Genomic DNA, 19484 nt, shown 5'->3' with positions numbered 1-19484 from the left:
ACAAATCCATGTTAGTAAATTGGGCATGAAATAAGAAAAGTAACATCTTCCTCTGCACACACAACAGTCCTGTATCCCCAGGTTCAAACCCCAACCCAAGCATAATTTCACTGGGGACAGGAGGAGTCACCTGGGGCAGGCAGTTGGACCTCTGTGAACTCTGGTGTCCTCACCTATGATATAGAGATAGTAGCAAGTACTGCACATTTTGAGTTCTGCTTGATGTCCTTTACCCATATCAACTTGAGCCTCTCAAACACCAAGAAATCATGTGCCATTATCAGCCCCATTTTTATTTTTTATTTATTTATTTATTTTTGGCCACGCTATGCACGGCTTGCGGGATCTTAGTTCCCAGCCAGGGATCAAACCCGTGCTCCCTGCAATGGAAGCGCAGAGGCCTAACCACTGGACCGCCAGGGAATTCCCTATTGGCCCCATTTTTTAATTAAGGAAGCTGAAGCACAAAAAGCTTACATTATTTGTCCAAGAGCATGGAGCTTATTATTAGCTGGGGTGGGATGTGAACCCACGTAGTTTAGCTCTGGAGTCTATGTCCTTAGCTTCTTCACAACCTCTAGGACTTATCTGTGGAGGTGTTATGAGCTTCAAATAAAAGGTATGACAGGCAAACCATAGTGCTTGGAATTCAGTGAACTCTCAATAAGTGTTATTACTTCATTACCACCATGGTTATTAACACATTATTATTACTGGAAGATGGGTGCTGGTGAAATTTTGCACTGAACTAGAATCCTCTCCCACATGCCCCACATATGTATGGTTCCTACCCAAGGATTGTTTCTTAATGCTCAGCTAAGTGTAAGTCTTTTAAGACTGAACCACACGTTTAAAAAAAAGGCACTAAAAGCACACTGAATCAAGATGAACGGGAAACCATCCTAATAAACACATTTTAGATTATAAAAAAGACTGGGCTACATGTGTCACAGGGGTGGTCTTCTGGGTGGAAGGACCTCCCTTGAGGACTTGTGACACTCTTACAGAAACACCCTGCTTGAAAGGTGCCTCCTCATCCCGCACTCCAAGTCAACAACTGGAAAGCCAAGAAATGCTGGCAAAAGTGCATCTTGACTTTGATAGGAGAGGACAGCCCCATCACACATGTGTGTCTGACACCCAGAATATGTCCGTTGAGGAGGCTTGAGTCAGGTTAATGGGCTACTGTGCAAGATCACAGAGTGGAGGATTCCTCATGAAGGGCACGGAGACAGGGATGAGGTACAGAAGATGGAGAGTCCGCTTGGAGGTAGACTCTCAAACACACTCCTCTGTAAATAGGTTTCATCTGTGAACATTGTGTAGAAGGATGTGTTCAGGCCCAGGAAAATCCAACTGTAACTGAGCAGCTGGTGTTCAAGTGCTATTCAAGCATATGTGCACACCTCATGACACACTAAGTGCAGGCCGACTTGGAGAGCACTGCAGAAGGAGCGGTGAAGAGTGAAGGAGCACGGCAGAGAGGAGCAGATAAGAGGCAGAGGACAGAGAACAGAGAGGTGGGAAACAGGCAGGGGAGGAAGTCAGACTAGAAATGGCAATCCTGGGAGTTCCCTGGTGGTCCAGTGGTTATGACTCTGTGCTTCCAATGCCGGGGGCCTGGGTTCGATCCCTGGTCAGGGAACTAAGATCCTGCAAGCCGTGTGGCGTGGCCAAAAAAAAAACAAAAAAAGAAAAAAGAAATGGCAAGAGGGTGGAATGTCCAGAAAGGGAAGGAACAATAGGCGTATTCATTTCCTAGGCTGCCATAACAAAGGACCAGGAACTGGGTGAGTTAAAACAACAGGCAGGTCTTCCCTGGTGGCTCAGTGGTTAAGAATCCACCTGCCAATGCAGGTGACACGAGTTCGAGCCCTGGTCCGGGAAGATCCCACATGCCACGGAGCAGCTAAGCCCGTGCGCCACAACTACTGAGCCTGTGCTCTAGAGCCCAAGAGCCACAACTACTGAGCCCGTGTGCCACAACTACTGAAGCCCACCCGCGCACCGCAACGAAGATTAGCCCCCACTCGCCGCAACTAGAGAAAGCCCACGTGCAGCCATGAAGACCCAACGCAGCCAATAAATAAATAAATAAATAAACAAAACCAAAAAACCCAGACGTTTATTGTCTGACACTTGTGGGGGCTAGAAGTCCAGAATCAAGGTGTCAGCAGGATCACGTGCCTTCCGTCGTGTCCAGAGGAGAATCTGTTCCTTGCCCCTTCCACCTCCTGGTGGCTGCCAGCCTTGCTTGGCTTGTGGCCACATTACTCCAATCTCTGCCTCCGTCGTCACATCTCTTTCTCTGTCTCCTCTCTCTCCCTCTCGAAGGGTACTTGTGATTGCACTGAGGGCCTACCCAAAGAATCCAGGATAATCTCCCCATTTTAAGATCCTCGATCACATCTGCAGTTTCTTCAGCCATATAAGGTAAGTAACATTCACACATTCTAGGGATGAGGACATGGATATCTTTGGGGGCCAGTATTCTTCCCACTACAGAGCCCTTCACTCTGCTTGGGGGGGAGTCCAGAACTGCTGGGAGCATCAAGCTCTGGACTGGCCTCTGGGCAAGGGAGGGGCCACCTGTGTTGATGAGCCAAGTCTGTATCCCATGGGGTGTTGGGGGGACCACCCAGAGCGGGCTGGATCAGAAGAGCCATACTCCAGCCTGGTGCAGACGTGAATGATGTTTCTCAGACCACATGCACACAACCAGTCAGGAAAGGACGCTCGCTTCTGGGGATACCTGGAAATCAAAGTCGAGAGTCGTGAGTAATTTAAGCCAGGGCTCAGCAGACTACAGCCTGTGGGCCAAATACAGGCCATTTTCTGTTTTTGTCTCGTCCCCAAAATGAGAACAGTTCTTACTTTTTTTAGTGATTGAAAAAAAAAAATCAAAAGAATACTATTTCATGACATGAAAATTACATGAAATTCTTATTTCCATGTCCATAAATAGGGTTTTATTGGAACACAGCCACGGCCATGCATTTACATATTGTTTATGGTATTTTGACTCTATGGTGGCAGAGTTGAGCAGTGACCAGAAACTTCACATCCTGCAAAGGTGAAAATATTTACTATCTGGCTCTTTACAGAAAAAGTTTGCTGACCCCTGATTAGGAAGTCATAGAGCTGAAGAATTTAACCAGAGGAGCGGCATGTAAAACAAAGGTGGCTGGAAGGAATTTGCTGGAGGAGAGGATGGGGATGGCCACACTCAGCAGTTGCAGTGCGACTGACTCCAGCGCTGCCTGCAGGTGAAGATCGAAGATCGCGAGGGCGCCCTCCCATCACAAGTCAGCAGCTGGAAGGAGGCGGCCATGCCAAACCCTGCAAGACGGCTAGGAGCTACCTCAGAGCCCTCGGTTCCAAAGACTGACTAAAAGGACACATTGAACTCAGAAAATCTTTCAAACTCTTAGTTACAGTTTATTACAATGAAAAGGTTCAAATTAAAATTGGCAAAGGAAAGAGGCATACAGGGCAGGTTCTAGGAGAGACCAGGCACAAGCTTCCAGGTGTCCCCTCCCAGTGCAGTGCCGGATTCTCCCAGCAACAATATATGACAATAGAAAAGGCTGAGGCAGAAACTAATACAGGCAGAAAGATCAATGTCTTCTTCAAGACTGTAGCCTAATTCTTTTTTTTTCTTTAATATATTTATTGGAGTATAATTGCTTTACAATGGTGTTAGTTTCTGCTTTATAGCAAAGTGAATCAGCTATTCGTATACATATATCCCCGTAGACCCTCCCTCTTGCGTCTCCCTCCCACCCTCCTTATCCCACCCCTCTAGGTGGTAACAAAGCACCGAGCTGATCTCCCTGCGCTACATGGCCGCTTCCCACTAGCTATCCATTTTACATTTGGTAATGTATATATGTCCATGCCACTCTCTCACTTTGTTCCAGCTTCCCCTTCCCACCCCCCCAACCGTGTCCTCTACGTCTGTGTCTCTATTCCTGCCCCCCCCCCTTTTTTTTTTAAATATTTATTTATTTTGGCTGCTCCAGGTCTCATTTGCGGCATGTATGTGGGATCTAGTTCCCTGACCAGGGATTGAACCCGGGCCTCCTGTATTGGGAGCGTGGAGTCTTACCCACTGGATCACCTGGGAGGTCCCAACTGTAGCCTACTTCTTAGCACAAAACACGATGAGGCTTTAAACCCCCTGGAAAACAGGCAGCATCTCTCAAGAATAAGCTGCCTCCTTATCTTGGGGATACCTCAAGTATGAGAACATGAAGCTCATAAAGTACCTAGACTGGCTTCCTAAATAATACCTTAAGAAAGAAAGAGAGAGAGGGCTTCCCTGGTGGTGCAGTGGTTGAGAGTCCGCCTGCCAATGCAGGGGACACGGGTTCGAGCCCTGGTCCGGGAAGAGCCCACATGCCGCGAAGCAACGAAGCCCGTGTGCCACAACTACTGAGCCTGCGCGTCTGGAGCCTGTGCTCCGCAACAAGAGAGGCCGCGATAGTGAGAGGCCCGCGCACCGCGATGAAGAGTGGCCCCCGCTTGCCACAACTAGAGAAAGCCCTTGCACAGAAACGAAGACCCAACACAGCCAAAAATAAATAAATAAATAAATAAATAACAAAAAGAAAAAAGAAAGAAAGAGAAACAAAAGAACCCACGTATCACTAAGTGCTCTTTACCAACATCAACCCTCCCACACTCCTGTCCGTCTTGGCCAGCCCTCCTCCAATGGCCCTCTGCTCCTCACGGTGGCACCAGTAAGCCTGTCCCTGCATCAGGGCCTTTGCTCTTGCCATTTTCTCAGCCTTGCAGGCTGTTCCCTGGCCTCTGCTTGCCTTGTTTGGGCATCTGTGCTCCTACTCCCTGACCCCACCATCGAAGTTGGGCCCCCGACAGTCTTTGTCACATCATTTTGCTTTGTCTTCCACAGAACACTTAGCTTTGACCTAAAGAATACTATGAATGGTTTGTCTGGCTGTGGACTGTCCAGCTCTGCCCTGGAACGTGACTTCTAAGGAAGAGAGAAATAAGAACATCTGTGACCTTCTTGTTCACTGCTACAACCTCAGCAGCCAGCCCAGAGCCTGGCAAATATCACAGGTGCCCCTTGAGATAAGGAAAGAACTGTGAGATGAAATTTCAGCATGCGACAGAGATTGAGTAGGTCCATGGCTCACTGGGACAAATGCTTGGCCTGAAGCAAGGCTGGCCAGAGGACAAGCCCCCAGGGCCCATCTGCTCCTGTTGTGTCTGGCCTCCTGTGGCTCCTCAAAATCCAGCAGAGACCCTCAGCCCTGTCACAGCCCACCAGTACCTGAGAGCAGGGAGCACGGCCTGAGTGAAGCCAGGAGAGCCCAAGGCCAAGAGTACACCCCACCACTCCCCAAGTGGAGAGTGAGTTTCAGAAGGGCTAAGAACAAGGCCATAATAGGAGTAGGATTTACACCCATATCTCTCTGGCTCCAGAGTCCACACCCATGGCTGAGCTGGCCCCACCGGTTGGGAAGAACAATCCACACACTGCTGTTTTTAAGAGTGGATTTCTACAAACTGTATGATTCTATTGGTACGAAATGTCCAGAATAGGCAAATCCATAGAGACAAAAAGTAGACTAATGGTTGCCAGGGGTTGAGGAAAAGGAGAAATGGGACATGACTCGAAAGGGTATGGGGCTTCTTTTTGTAAATGTTCTGAAATTAGATAGTGGTGATGGTTGCATAAACTGTGTGATCATACTAACAACCCGATGAATTGTACACTCTAAATGGGCAAATTGTATGGTGTGTGAATTACATTTCAAGAAAGCTATTATTAAAAATAAAAACGAGTAGATTTCTGGAAGATTCCTGGGAGACGTCCCATACCCAATGTGGAGTTTTCCACGGCCATTAGAATGGAAACATCCATGCCCCAGAAAGAGGGACGCAGGTCATAGGTCTCTCCTGGCCCCTCTGGCCCCAAGCCTCTGCAGAGACTGACAGGGCAGAGGAAGCCGCAGCTTAGGAGGACAGGCCCAGCTCTGCCCCGCCAAGGTGTGTGCCCCTAGGGGAGACGCTCCCCATTCGAGCCTGTTTCCCCCTTGGGACGGAGGATCCCAGCACTTCCCGGGTCGGCCTTCGCTTCAGCTTCGGGCCCCTGATTGGTCGGACACACACACACACACACACACACACACACACACACACACACACCCCTCCCCCAATTCCACACACACACACACACGTCTCCCCCAATTCCACACACACACACACACACACACGCACCCCTCCCCCAATTCCTCCCACTAGACTGCGGCCTGAACGCGATGCGCGCGACAGGCCGAAGGCGGGCAAAATCGCCATAGCAACGACAGTCTCAAGCTTTTGATTGGCTATCAGTGCTGGCGCGCCTTCTCTGCCCCTCCCACCAGGCTCCGGGAGGGGCAAGATGCGCGCGCAGCTCTACAGAGCGGCGGGGCGAAGGCGGGCCAGGTTGCTATGGCAATTAAGGTCACGACCCCAGCCCGGAATGCGGCCTCCGATTGGTCCGCGTAGCTGACAACCTCCTAGCTTTCCCCGCCTCGAACACCGCTTAGGTTTGTGAGCGGGAAAGACTCAGAGGATGAGAGGAGGAGAGGGGCCCGGGGAGGAAGGAAAAGCGAGGCTGCCCTGCCAGGGTGTGGAGTTGAGGGGAGGTGTTTTGCAGAAAGCTCTCTGGTCCCTGTTCGAATCCACGCCCTGCCCCGCCCAGCCTCAGTTTCCCCATCTGTAAGCTGGACACTTCCGCTCTCAGGGTCCAGCGAGGGCCCCCCGTGGGCCTTGTTCCCTTGGCCTGAACACAAGAGGCCCCAATGACAGGAGACGAGTGTGGTGTGGGCAGAGGCCTCCGTGACCCTCGTGAGGAGAGAGGCTGGCTGGATCCCGGTAGAGTGGAGCACTTGGCGCCCCTCGGGGGCAAATGCAGGAGACCTGGCGGAGGGCCTGCAAAAGGTTTGGGGAGTTGAGGGCCCCACGAGCGTGGAGGGGGAGGCAGTGTTGCCAAGATGATGGCTCCTCTCCTCAGCCCTCTGGACATCATCTGCCATGCGAACTCCCTCGTTCGCAAGGTGCCCCGAGTCCCCCCTTGGTACACAGCAGGCGCTCAATAAATACTTGTGGATGAACGAATTCTTCCTGCAAGTAGTTTATTGTCTCCCGTTTTACAGAAGCGAGAACCAAAGTCTGGCCAGTAAAGGCGTCCCTGGGCACCCATGCCAGGCACTGAAGCTAACTCCCACACTTTGGGTGTTCACAGGCATTGGGACCAGTGGAAGGAGGAGCAAGTCTGGGGCAGATGCATGGGGGGGTGCGTCCGGCAGGGATGGAGTGGGCAGAGGGAGGGCCAGGAGAGCACAGCTCCAGGTGGCCACAGAGGCTGGTAGGCAAGTGTCGGGAGGAGTCCCCTGTGATCCTGGCCCCGGGGTGGTTTCAGGCAGCCCCTTTGTTCGTGGGCAGGCAGTGGGCGGGCAGACATCGAGGTAGGCTACATTTTACGGGAAGAGTGACTGAGGTCTCAGGCTCCCAGCTGGGAGGGTGGAGAAGCAACCCTTCCCCACAGTCCCGAGGAGGAAGCACGTTAGGACAGGGAGGAGCCAGCCCTGCCCACTGCCCTCAGCCACCAGCTCCCTGCTTAGGGCCCCCTGCCTCAATGCCAGCTGGTGTTACCCCTTAGCCCCGAGGCCTCTTCCTCCAGGCAGCCTTCCTTGAACACCCTCAGGCAGAAAGTATCATCTTTCTCTTCTGTGCACCACCAGCCAAGGGCCCCTTCTGACCCCACTGGCTGGGCCCATCCCTGCCAGTTCTACTCCCTCACCGTAATTCTCCCAGCCTGGGGTGGAGGAGGGAAGGGATGAGGAGGGGCATATTGGAGACCCTCTGGTAAGCCTAGTCACGGCCCCCAAAGGTATCCAGATCCTAATCCCTGGAATATGTGAATCTGTTACCTCACATGGCAAAATGGACTTTGCAGATGTGATTAAATTAAGGATATTGAGTTGGAGAGGTTATCCTGGATTATCTGGGTGGGCTCAGTGCAATCCCAGTGTCCTTATAAGTGAAAGAGGGAGGCAGGAGAGTCAGGAAGAGATTGAAAGAGGCTACACTGTTGCCTCTCAAGACAGAGGAGGAAGCCAAGGAATGCAGATAGAAAAGCTAGAAAAGCTAAGGAAATCCTCTCAGAGCAGCCAGAAGGAACTCGCCCTGCGGACACCCCCACTTTAGCCTGGTGAAACTGATTTCAACACCCTTGGCCCGCAGAACTGTAAGATAACTAACACGTGCCGTTCTAAGGACCTGATTTGGTGGTAATTTGTTGCAGCAGCCGGGGAAAACCAATACAGACCACCAGTCAATCCTGCTCCTGCCTGACCAGGTCTCCTCCCTGTCAGGCTGGGCTGTGCCTGCCCAGTGACCCAGCACACTGGTCCTGGCCCCTGTACCTGTCATGGGCCCCAAGTGGGACAAGAACTGGTCCAGGAAGACACTCCCTAGGACACCCTGACGTTCCTCCTCCTGCTTCCCACCTGGAAGCAGCGGCTCCCATCAGAAGGAGCTCCGCTGACATGCCTAGGTCAAGGTGGCTGGGAGCCGGGTGAACCTAGGATGCCCGCAGACATTCCTGGGTTGCTTCTTGGTTACCGGCAATGCTGTCACTCCCTACAAAAGTACTTGGCACCCACTGTATGCCAGGTGCTGAGGACACACATGTAAACAAATCAAACAGGAGCCTCTAGCCCCAAAGAAGTCACATTTCTGTCTGGAAAATGCTGGATGTCCACCTGCCACACACAGCATCCCAACCTGGGGTGAAGTGAGGCAGACTCGGGGCTCCAGGGCCTGGGGGGAGACAGAAAGTCCATGTTCAGTTTGTGCAGAAGGTGGCTGCTATCTACCCCACTGTGACTAACCCAGGAAGGCTTCTGAGAGGAGGACCACTCTCCCTGCTGAGGGAGGGCTGAGGCTTCATTCACCCTGGCGTACAGCAGGGTTGCCACAAAATGCTGATGGAGCCCTGGAGGAGATGAAGTAACCGACGCTGAGTATTTAACGAGTGGAGATGGGGGTGATGAGGGCTCTAGTGGCTAAGGAGAGGGGCCAGGGATGTCCAGGAGCGACCCCTCACCCAAAATCACATGACACTGGCTGACCCAGAGGGCAACCTTGGCCTCTTTGAGCCTCAGTGACCACAGCTGCCCCTCAGCATATTAGGCGAATTCCAGAGGCCACTAGCCATAGGGGAAGTCGAGGCCCCATTGCAAGTTGATACTCAGGACCCAAGTGGGAGCCAGTCTTTGAGGCTCAGGCCCTGTCTGTCTCTCCCCAGTCCTGGCCAGGCCACACCTCCCCCTTCAAGCCCAAGCCCCAGCCAGGTGTGTAAGGCAGCAAATGCAGGACCAGCATGGAGATGGCTGGATCCCACCCTGGCTCAGCCTGCAGGCAGCAACTCCACAGCCTGGGGAGGAGTGGGGTGGTTGGTCCTGCAGTGGGCCACTCACAGGTGTGGCCAGGGAATAGTCTGCCATCCAAAGATGGGGGCCTCCAGCACCTGCAGAAAGCCCAAAGGATGAGTAAATCAGAGACTTAAGCTCTGGTGCCAGCCAAGGATGAGCGTTCTCCTGGAGCTCTGATGATTGGGGTGTACTCAGCAGGACCCTTACGAGGATCAGGGATGGGGTACCCCTAGCAGGGCCACTGCACGATGTTGGTCAGGGGGACTCTGCGGCTGGGCTCCCACAAAAGCTGAGGATCGAGGGTACCCCCAGCTGGTTTATGAGTGCCTCCCAGCAGGACCTTTACAGACATGGGGGTCCCACAGCTGGATGCCCACAGGGATTGGTGTCAGGGGTGCTCCTTGAGAGGGTCCCTGCTCCGTGCTAATGATGCCAGGAATGATCCCTCCAGGCCTCTCTAGAGAAATGCGTGCTTGCCATGCGCCCTCTAAGGCCTCCACGGGAATCATGGCGAGCGTCAGGATGACACCGGGGTCCCCAGGCCTGAGGCAGGGCCTGCGGCGCAGACGCGTTTACTGTGCCCCCACCGCCTCCTCCCGCCGCGTGCCCGCGGGGCCCAGCCAGGGCCAGCCTCCGCCCCCCACCTGCGGTCCAAGGACCCGTCCGGCGTCTCTGTCTCTTCGGGAACCCCCTCGGGCTCCAGCGCGTCCTCCGCAGCCCCCGGCGGGGCGGCGTCCAGGTCAGGGCCCACGGGGCGTGGCCTCCAGCCGGAGGTCCAGGGCGCCGCCGGCGTGGGCCGAGGCGGGAACCAGGAGAAGCCGGGCGCCGGGGCGAGCGCCACGAGCTGGGGCCGCGCGGGGCTGGAGGTGGTGGCGCGCGGGATGAGGAAGGAGATGTAGAGGCCCGTGACCACGAGGCCTGCGGCCACCAGCGCGGCCACGGCGACGGCCGCGTGGAAGACCCAGGCCGAGCGGGCCAGCGTCAGGCGGCGCGACATTGGGCGGCCGAGGCGCAGCGGCGGCGGCGGCGGCGGCGGCGGCGGCGGCGGGCGGGCCTTGCGCGGTCCGGGCGCGGGCGGCGGCTGCCGCAGGTAGAGCAGGCCGCGCCGGCGGTCGAAGCGCACGGAGCCCTGGCGCGGCGGCGGGGCGCGTGCGGAGCCGGGCAGCAGGCCGAGCTGCGTGGGCAGCGCGGGCAGCTCGCGGCGTGGGGCCAGGCACGTGGGCGCGCGGCACACGGGACAGGCCACCGCGTCGCCGCCGCCCGCCGTGGCCAGAGACAGACGAGCCAGGCACTCGAGGCAGAAGACGTGGCTGCAGTCCAGGCACTTCGGCAGCTTGAATACGCTGTCAAAGGGCGACACGCAGATGAGGCATTCCACGGGGGACGCGGGCGGCAGGATGGGTCCCCGGCTGCCGTCCCCTTCCTCCTCATCACCCTCGTCTTCGTCCTCCCCCCTGCCGGGGGACCGGGGTGTGGACGGGGAGCCCGGGATGCTGGGCTCCGAGCCCAGGGGGACCCGGGGGCGGCGGAGCCAGGGCGGCCGAGGGCAGGGCATCTGGACCCGGCCTGCGGGGAAAGGCGGTCAGGCAGCGAAGGGGCCGGGGGTAGACGGCAGAGGGGGTCTGGGGAGGGTCAGGGGCTGGGCTCTGGAAGGATCACCCCACACAGGGAAGCGGCGTCCAGAGAAAGGGGAGCAGAGCCCAGTAGGCAAGGAGACTGGGAGTCGTGACCGAGGAGGGGAGCGTGCAGGTAGAGGATCTGGACACACAGGCAGGTGAGACCCAGAGGGGTTCTGAAGAGCATCAGGGACAGACAGGGAGCACCGCAGATTCTGAGCTACACTTGGGGGACGCCCCAGCCAAGAGCCAGGTGGACCTGAGTGACCCCAGGAAGGACCCCAGACAGGCGTGGAGAGGAGAGACAGGGACTCCCAGGAGAGCTGGGCAGAGACAGACCCTGGGGAGACCACAGCAGACAGACAGGAAAGGCAGATGAAGGACAGGACGGAAGCTTCAGGATAGGTGGCCAGCAGCCCAGGAGTCGACTCCGCAGTGAAAGACCCCAGCGGGCCAGCAGGCTCTTCCCACCCGCTGGTGCTTCCTCCCTCTGGCTGGCGCTTCCTTGCCTGTTGTGACCCCAACCCTAGCCCTACCTGCAGCTGGATACGAAGTGCTCCTCCCCATGGGAGGGTGCCTGTGGTGGGGCCACTCCCTCCGGATGCCAGGTTCCCACCAGACCTGTCACACTGTCCTCCCTGCCCCCAGGACAGGGAACACCAAGCCTGACCTCGGCCGGATGTCCGGGGTGCCAGGAAGGAGGCACAGGCTGACAGGGCAGTGACGGTCCAGGCTCATCAGGAGAGGGGGTCCCCACCACCACTCCCAGCCTTCAACACCTCATGAATCCTCCACCTAGAGCCACTGGTGGGGTGAGTGCAACCTGGGGTGTCGGTGGCTCTGGGCGGGGGCAGCGTGTCCAGGAAGAAGAGTGGGACTTCTGGAGTCCTGGGGGTTGAAGGCAGGCTGACCCCACAGTGGACTGGACCGGACCAGCCCTGTCCAGCCAACGACAAGGGGCTAGAAACTGTCTTGGTCCAGAGCCCAGGCCTTGGCTTCCTCCCCCCGGGGCTGCTTCCTGGCAACACACCTCTCAGGGTGGTGGGCTGCAGCCACCAAGCCCCTCCCCAGACCAGTGACATCTCTGCCAGGACAACCCCACCCCCCTCATTTCCAACACCTGCTGGCACAGTCCAGGCAGCCAGGCCTGCAGCCCGAGGAGCCATGGTTCTGAGTCAGTGGCGCTTCCTGAGCCAAGCACTCCCCTGGTGAGTCCAGGTCCCGAGACCAGAAGACACGCCAGGGACATGGGCAGCTCCCCCAAAACACCAGTCGTCCTGCCCCTCAGCCCCTGCTCCCAGATACCCTTCCCCATTGAGCACAGACAGCGGCACAGGTGGGTGGCGCCACCCCAAAGGGCAAGCAGGTTTATTGCAGCTGCAGCCAGGCAATCAGCGGTTGGACTTGGCCACACGTTCCAGCTCATCCTTCTTCTTGATAGCGTAGGAGTTGGAGGAGCCCTGCAAGAAGGGATGGTTAGCTCCAATGTTGGAAGACCCTCCCCTTGAGACTCGCCCCCCCAGGTGTCCTCACCCACCTTGGCAGCATTGATGAGCTCGTCTGCCAGGCACTCGGCAATGGTCTTGATGTTCCGGAAGGCGGCCTCACGGGCACCTGTGCACAGCAGCCAGATGGCCTAGGGAGCACAGGGGTCCCTGTGCTAAGTAGGGGTTGCCCCTACACCACGCAGGGACACGGCTCTCCAGTACCCTGGGACCCAACAAATGCTGCCTACCACGTTGCCATCCGCAGGCCAACTGAGGCAAGACACAGTGGGAGCCCACAGCGCTGCCCAGGTGCCATGCTGCTAGATCTGGGATCAGACTGAGGGGCACAAAAAAGTGTGCGGACACAAAGGCTGAAGCTGGGTCCCTGATGACAGGTGACTTGAAACTAGCCATGACAGGGAAATGCAATGTGTTCCTGGCCTGGAACCCTTGACTAAAAACGAACAGCTATAAAGGGTATGCTTGGGGACAGCTCCATAAACTGGAACAGTGATGTAATGTCAAATGTTAGATTGCTGTTAAATTCCTTGGGGGTGACGGTGGGGACAGAACATCTTTATTCTAGGGAGACACCCACTGAAATGTTAACAGGGAAATGGTCAAAACACCTGCAACTGATTCTCAAATGGTCCAAGAAAATAAAAAAAAACAGTGTAAAAACATAATACTCAAATGAAACTGGCCCTTCAATCAAATGCTGCCCAGGAGAGGGCCCAGAGCTAGGACCTGCTCTGCGTGGGGTGGGAATCCAGGAAGCCTTCATTATCTGACCCTCAGGTAAACATGCAGACGGAGATGAACATTCCCACTTGCCAGCCTCTGCTGCCCCAGGCAGGATTCTGCCAGAGCCTGGTGGCCGTTCCTGGCCACCCACGTGTGCCCCAAAGCCCCAAGCCCACCTGATTCACACGGCGCAGCGGGGACACGTCCACGGCCTGCCGCCTCACTGTTCCAGCTCGCCCAATGCGGGTCGAGTCCTCCCGGGGGCCGCTGTTGATGATGGCATTCACCAGGACCTGCAGGGGGTTCTAAGAGAGAGAGGGGCCCTGAGCCAGATACCTGGCAGGCATCCCTCCCCGACCCTCCACCCCATAAACCTGGAGGACCCTGGCGCGCATACGGCGGGGCGGCTGCTGGCTTTAGGGTGTGCAGGGGCACTCTGCCCCGCCCGGCCTCAGGGCCCTACCTCGCCCGTGAGCAGGTGGATAATCTCAAAGGCGTGCTTGACGATGCGCACCGTCATGAGCTTCTTGCCGTTGTTGCGGCCATGCATCATCATGGAGTTGGTGAGGCGCTCCACGATGGGGCACTGCGCCTTGCGGAAGCGCTTGGCCGCGTAGCGCCCTGCACTGTGGGGCAGGTATTTGGCATACTTCTCCTTCACTGCGATGTAATCCTGGGGCAGCAGGAAGAGGGGGTGAAGGGACCACGGTCAGGAGCAGGATGGATCTCGGCAGGGGACCACAGAGACTGAACACCCACTCAGGGTAGTGCCCACTCACGGGCCTGCCACAGAAAAGTAAAACCGAAGCAAGTGACTTTACCAGGCCACTAAAAAGAGTACTTCCTTTCTAATGGGAGGAAGGGTATGGAAAACTAAGTAGATAACCACCCACGATACCAGTCTTGTTTTAAAAGTGTTCTTCACTCTGCACTGACGTTTTATGTCAAATAACTCTGTTCTGGAGGGGCTGTCCCGTGCACTGTAGTATGCCAGTAGCACTCCTCATTGCTGACACCCAAAAATGTACCCTAAAGGGGTAGGGGTGGGGGGAACTAACCCAGAGAACCAGTGTTTCAAACAATCATTCAACAATCCTGCCTATATATACATACATATCCCAAGACAGTGTCTAGAAACACTAAACCGTTCGGGGGGGGCTGAGTCAGAGGAACTGTGCATGTGGGGACTACTTCTGATATTTCCAGTATGAAACCTACACCAAGTGATCCTACCACACACACGAGAACATGTACAAACAGTGAGTTTCTACAAATACAAGGATTAACAGGAAAAGAACACAGAGGACTCTGATGTAGGCACGACAGTCTGGTGTCTAGCCTGGAGAGGACCACTTACACAAACAGGCAAGTAGACAGACGGGTGTCCATGCAGAGACTCACACTGTGCCAGAAAAAAACCTGCGAATACCAAATGCCCCAGCAGGCATTTGGTTGAGCTGTTGGGCCCCACGGTAGAGCCCAGCACAGCTTTCAAGAGAGTGAGAACTCTGATACCATGCTGACTTCTGCTTTCCCAGCCCCTAGGAGAGCACCAGGGGAAAGTGAAGAATAGTTTTTACATTATTAAAGGGTTGTACAAAAAAAAGCAAGAAAAAGAAAACAAGGAAGCAAACACGCACGTGACAGACCACATGTGACCTACAAAGACTTTATAAAACATTTACTAACTGGTCCTTTTAAGTTTACAGACCTCTCCCCCAACAAACCCATGAAGGAAAACAGCTCTGCAAGACATTCAGAGTGAAAAACAGGTTTGAATTCTCTGTTAGGCTCAGTGCCTAGGTACCATGATATATTTAGAGGCAACAAAAAGTTTTAATTTCTTTTAAAAGAAAGGGGAAAATATGATCAAACCTGAATTTTATTCCTCATTATACCAATGCAGTCACAAAACATAAATTTATTTTTATGAAGGCCCCACAAAAGTCCTAATGAGGCCAAGTGTAAAACAGTATGGGGGCAACATACAGTGGGAGAACTCCCATTTCCCAATTTCAAAACCTATTACAAAGCTATAGTAATCAAGACAGTGTGGTACTGGCAAAAGGATAGGCATAGAGACCAATGAAATAGAGTTCAGAGGTCAGAAACAAACCCTTACAGCCTTGCTCAACTGATTTTCAACAAGGGTGCCAAGACCATTCAATGGGATAAATACTCTCTTCAACAAATGGTGCTGCACATGTGGGATCTTCGTTCCCCAACCAGGGATTGAACCTATGCCCCCTGCATTGAGAGCACAGAGTCTTAACCACTGTACCGCCAAGGAAGTCCCTTTACCTTTCTGTTCTTAATTTCACTGATTTCTGTTCTGATCTTTATGATATCCTATCTTCTACTTTGCTTTGGTTATATTTTGCTCTTTTTATTTTTTGAGGGGTGCTGAGATTATTGATTTGAAACTTTTTTTTCTTTTCTAACGAATCATTAAGTATTATAAAGTTCCTTCAGTACTGTTCCAGCTTTATCCCACAAGTTTTCATTACAATTTATTCAGTTCTAAATATCCCTTGATTTCCTTAGAGACTTCCTCTGTCACCCGTGTATTATTTAGAAGTATATTGTTTCATTTCCTACTATTTGGAGCATTTTCTGGTATCTTTTTGTCACTGATTTCTTACTTGTTTCACGTTTGGTTTGATTGTTTAAATTTGTTGATGTTTGTTTTATGACCCAGGGTGTGGTATATCTTGCTGAATGTTCTGTAAGGCTTCTTGAAATGAATGTGTATTCTGCTGTCATTGGGTGAAGTTTCTATAAATGTTTTCACAATCCTCTTGGTTGGGGTTATTACTCAGATTTTTTACATCCTTGCTGACTTTCTGTCTAGTATTTATCTCAGTTGCAGGGAGAGGGATAATGAAGTCCTGAAGTATAATTGAGCAATTGGCTATTCCTCTTACAAGTTCTGTAAGTTTCTGCTTCATGTATTTCAAAGTTCTGTTGTTTGGTGCATACACATATAGGATTGCTATGTCATCTTGGTGTACTGACCCTTTAATCATAATAAAAGGGTTTTCTTGCAAAAACAAAAAAAAAACAAATGGTGCTGGGACACATACATATAATGTATAAATGAGACTGAAGTTACGTTTTATTGCCTAAATTTAAGGCCCTTACACTTCGTGGGACTTGAGCATCTGTAGATTTTGGTAAACTTGGGGGTTCCTAGAAAGAACACCCCTCAGATACTGAGGAACGACGGTAAGGCGTTTAGATTTTTAGGCATTTGAATCTTTATAATTTAATTGACTCGTCTCTCCAAGGCACAACTTCTGAACTTGAAGAATACTGCTCATTTTTATTTAACTCTAAAACATATAATTTAAATAAAATTTTATAGCCTGAATGAAATACTGTCCTTGTCATCTTCAATACTTGAGTAAAATAAAAACACTCAAAACTTACAGATAACCTTTAAAAAATAAAATATATGAAACTAAAAATATAAATAAATAAAAGGTACCATGGTGAACTTTATGTGTATTTCACTACAAAACAATTAACTAAACAACTTGTGGGATGTGATACTCCCCCCGAGGAAGGAACCATCTCCTGACAAAAACTGTAGCAACCTCTAACAGGATACAAGGAAAAACAGACACGATGGAGGTGGTGGTCCAGGGATCCCTCCTTCACCTGTTCCATCTTCAACTCTACTTAGTGGGACAGCTACAAGTTTCAAGTGACCCACCCCCAGCTGGGGAGCACAATCATTACACCCCCCTCACCTGCAGGGAAATGTCATTGATCTGCACATCATCGGTGCTCCACTTCCCAAAGAGCTTGATGTCGGGGGTCTCTGCTACTGCAGGTGCAGCTGTCTCCCACTCTGTCATCCTAGGGACAGAAACTGTCAAAGCCCAGGCATACTCACCACGGACTCCGAGGCTAGCGCACAACCTGAGAATTGGGAAGTTACCAGGAACCGAGAAAGGCTGTGAACATCTGAGGCCACCTTGTGGAACCTTAAGAAAACCACTCATCTGTCAGCAAGAAACACCGGTCTCTCACCCAGGAACCGTGAGGCCAACAGCTGGCAGGCACCCCCTCAACGGTTGCAAGGCGGCCCAGAGACGGGCAGGAGATGCCAAATGCCCTGACGCTGCATCCGCTAGAAGTCAAATCCCAACCTTGTTCTTCAAGAGCTCTGCGACCCTAGGAGAGTCTACAAGCCGCTGTGGATTCAGCTTCCTCATCAGTAAAACAGAAGGATCAATGGTATGAATTCTGCGCTTTACCAGTGCAAAGGTCGAGTTTGGTGTCCGACCCCGACGGGGGGATTAGAGGCTGCTATTTAGGAGAAAGCGTGTTCAGACCAAAGTGTGCATCGTGCATGTAAGGATAACGGAAACTTCTTATAATTAATAAAGTACAACTACGTCTGTACCAGACCAACATTCCCCAGTCCGCTGGGGGCAAGGCTACGGCGGCGGGGGGGCATCAGCAACGGGGCAAGAGTAACTTTCCCCGCGCCTCCATCCTTGTCCCCTGCCCGAGGGAAGCCACTGGTCTCGGGGCCCACCCACGGCTCCCGGAAGACCCTGAATCGGCCTTCGGACTTCCGATTCCGCGGTAGCCTCACCTTAAGGCGCAGCCGAGACGTCTCGGTCTCTCGGCGTGAACCACGCGACGCCCTGGCACAGACAAGAAAAGGCCGCACGTTGCGGGCCGACGCTTTTAAAGGAGGCGAGAACTTCCGGGTCACCGAAGACGGCGCGTGCGCATAAGAACAAGGCGCATTTACGGACCAATTCGGAGCGAGCATGTAAAGGTACCCTCTGGGCCAAACGGAAACCGTAAACCCCCGGCGCATGCGTACTTGCAGAAGCGGGTCCAAAGGCTGTGCCTGGCGGATGTCCAATTTCCAGCACTTGCCAGTTCGTGTGGGGGTGGGGGTGGGGGTGGCGGTGGGGGTGGGGGTGGCGGTGGGGGTGGGGGGGCGGGGGGCCCTTGCACAGGCGCAGAGGTCTCTATGAGGTCAACGCCGCCATGTCTAATGAGGGCAGAAGTCTGGCCCGCGCTCGTCGCTGCCCATACAAGCAAGCGCTGCAGGACCCGGCGGCTCAGTGAAGCCAGGGCGTCGCGACTGCTGTCCGCTGTGGTCCGGGCCCCGCGCGCGTGGGCGGGCACCACTCGCGGGTCCCCCTCCCCCACACTCGCGCGCTCTGGGCTGCTTGGGGCCTGAGCCTCCGACCGACCATTGTCTCTCTTTGGCTCCCGCCTCTCCTGCCCCGTTACCGCGTGCGGGAGGGGGTCAGGGAGGGGCCCTGGAGGAGGAGCCTGGGGGACAGCCCCCGCCCTTCTTGATCCAGTTGGGGTCTGTGCTGCCGAGGTCACTGATCGAGTGCAGGGTAAGCACGGTGGTGCGTGCCCTGCCCACTCTGCAGCCGCACCCAGTGACCCCGGTGGTCTGCGTGGAGAGCTCGTGCCAAGCCTTCACATCCCCCGCCTAGACTCTGGAGCCGAGCTGGGTTGTGGACGCCTCCTCGGCGGGCTTCGCAGAGGCAGCGACCGCTGTAGCTGCACACCCATGCTGGCTGCAGATGACAGGGAGCGGCATCTGGCAGAGCTTGGTCTCCAAGGCGCCTGAGGCTCCTCACCTCCAGGTGCCCACCTCAACCTGCAAGGGTGGGAGTTCCCCTTCTCAGACCCGAAGGGGCCCAGCCACATGACCCAGGCGGTCCTTCATTTGTCCGCACCAACCCCACTTGCCCACCTTCGGGGCATGCACACAATACAGTTGCTCAGCAGCCGCGATGTTTGTTGACTGATTGTAAAGGATACTGACTGACTATAAAGGCTCGGCCCTATCCCTATCCCAATTCCAGGAGCGTTTCAGACCAGAAACTCTGGGCGCCCTTGGACTGTCGTCGTCAGTCACAGCTCATGCCACTGCTAAGGGGGACACAGGCCTTGAAGCTGGTCTGGGCAGCGGGTTAGACCTCAGGCTCTGGTGGATTGAAGTCTGGGAGCCGCACCCAGAGAGGCCAAGGGCCCCAGCCACTGCAGCCTGTGGCCTTATCCCTGGCCTCTGCCCTGGTATGTACAGAGCAGCAGCCTCGGGCCTTTTACTGGGGTCTGTGGGGATGGGGAGGAGCTAAGTAGGCTCCTTCCTGGACCTGGAGGGACCCTCTCTGATCATTGGGGGCCCTCCCTAGTCC

At 54.2% G+C, this 19484-nt stretch overlaps 2 protein-coding genes across 5 annotated transcripts; both read right to left on the bottom strand.

The window, feature by feature from the left end:
- Window positions 1-2126: 2126 nt before the first annotated feature.
- Window positions 2127-11007, bottom strand: RNF225 (ring finger protein 225). Of its 3 annotated transcripts, XM_068527291.1 has the most exons (3): window positions 10097-11007; window positions 8790-8838; window positions 7571-7878 (listed from the first exon to the last, which is right to left on the bottom strand). In XM_068527291.1, the coding sequence occupies exons 1-3, from the start codon at window positions 11005-11007 to the stop codon at window positions 7813-7815; spliced, it is 1026 nt and encodes a 341-aa protein (XP_068383392.1). In that variant the 3' UTR covers window positions 7571-7812. The 3 variants fall into 3 exon arrangements, with proteins under 3 accessions (XP_068383390.1, XP_068383392.1, XP_068383391.1); XM_068527289.1 differs by lacking the exons at window positions 7571-7878; window positions 8790-8838 and adding an exon at window positions 2127-2752; XM_068527290.1 differs by having other exon boundaries at window positions 7796-8838.
- A 1398-nt stretch (window positions 11008-12405) lies between these two features.
- RPS5 (ribosomal protein S5) lies at window positions 12406-18057 on the bottom strand. Of its 2 annotated transcripts, none has more exons than XM_068527294.1 (6): window positions 17906-18057; window positions 17052-17160; window positions 13763-13972; window positions 13476-13604; window positions 12606-12704; window positions 12406-12528 (listed from the first exon to the last, which is right to left on the bottom strand). In XM_068527294.1, exons 2-6 carry the CDS (start codon window positions 17157-17159, stop codon window positions 12460-12462), a joined length of 615 nt encoding a protein of 204 aa, XP_068383395.1. In that variant the 5' UTR covers window position 17160; window positions 17906-18057; the 3' UTR covers window positions 12406-12459. The 2 variants fall into 2 exon arrangements, with proteins under 2 accessions (XP_068383395.1, XP_068383396.1); XM_068527295.1 differs by having other exon boundaries at window positions 17052-17173; window positions 17906-17951.
- Between the last annotated feature and the right edge of the window lie 1427 nt (window positions 18058-19484).

The sequence above is a fragment of the Eschrichtius robustus genome, chromosome 19 (assembly GCF_028021215.1).
Source record: "Eschrichtius robustus isolate mEscRob2 chromosome 19, mEscRob2.pri, whole genome shotgun sequence".
NCBI classification, from domain to species: Eukaryota; Metazoa; Chordata; class Mammalia; order Artiodactyla; family Eschrichtiidae; genus Eschrichtius; species Eschrichtius robustus.
The sequence above is the reverse complement of the archived record's forward strand: the minus strand, read 5'-3'. Positions and strand labels throughout refer to the sequence as shown.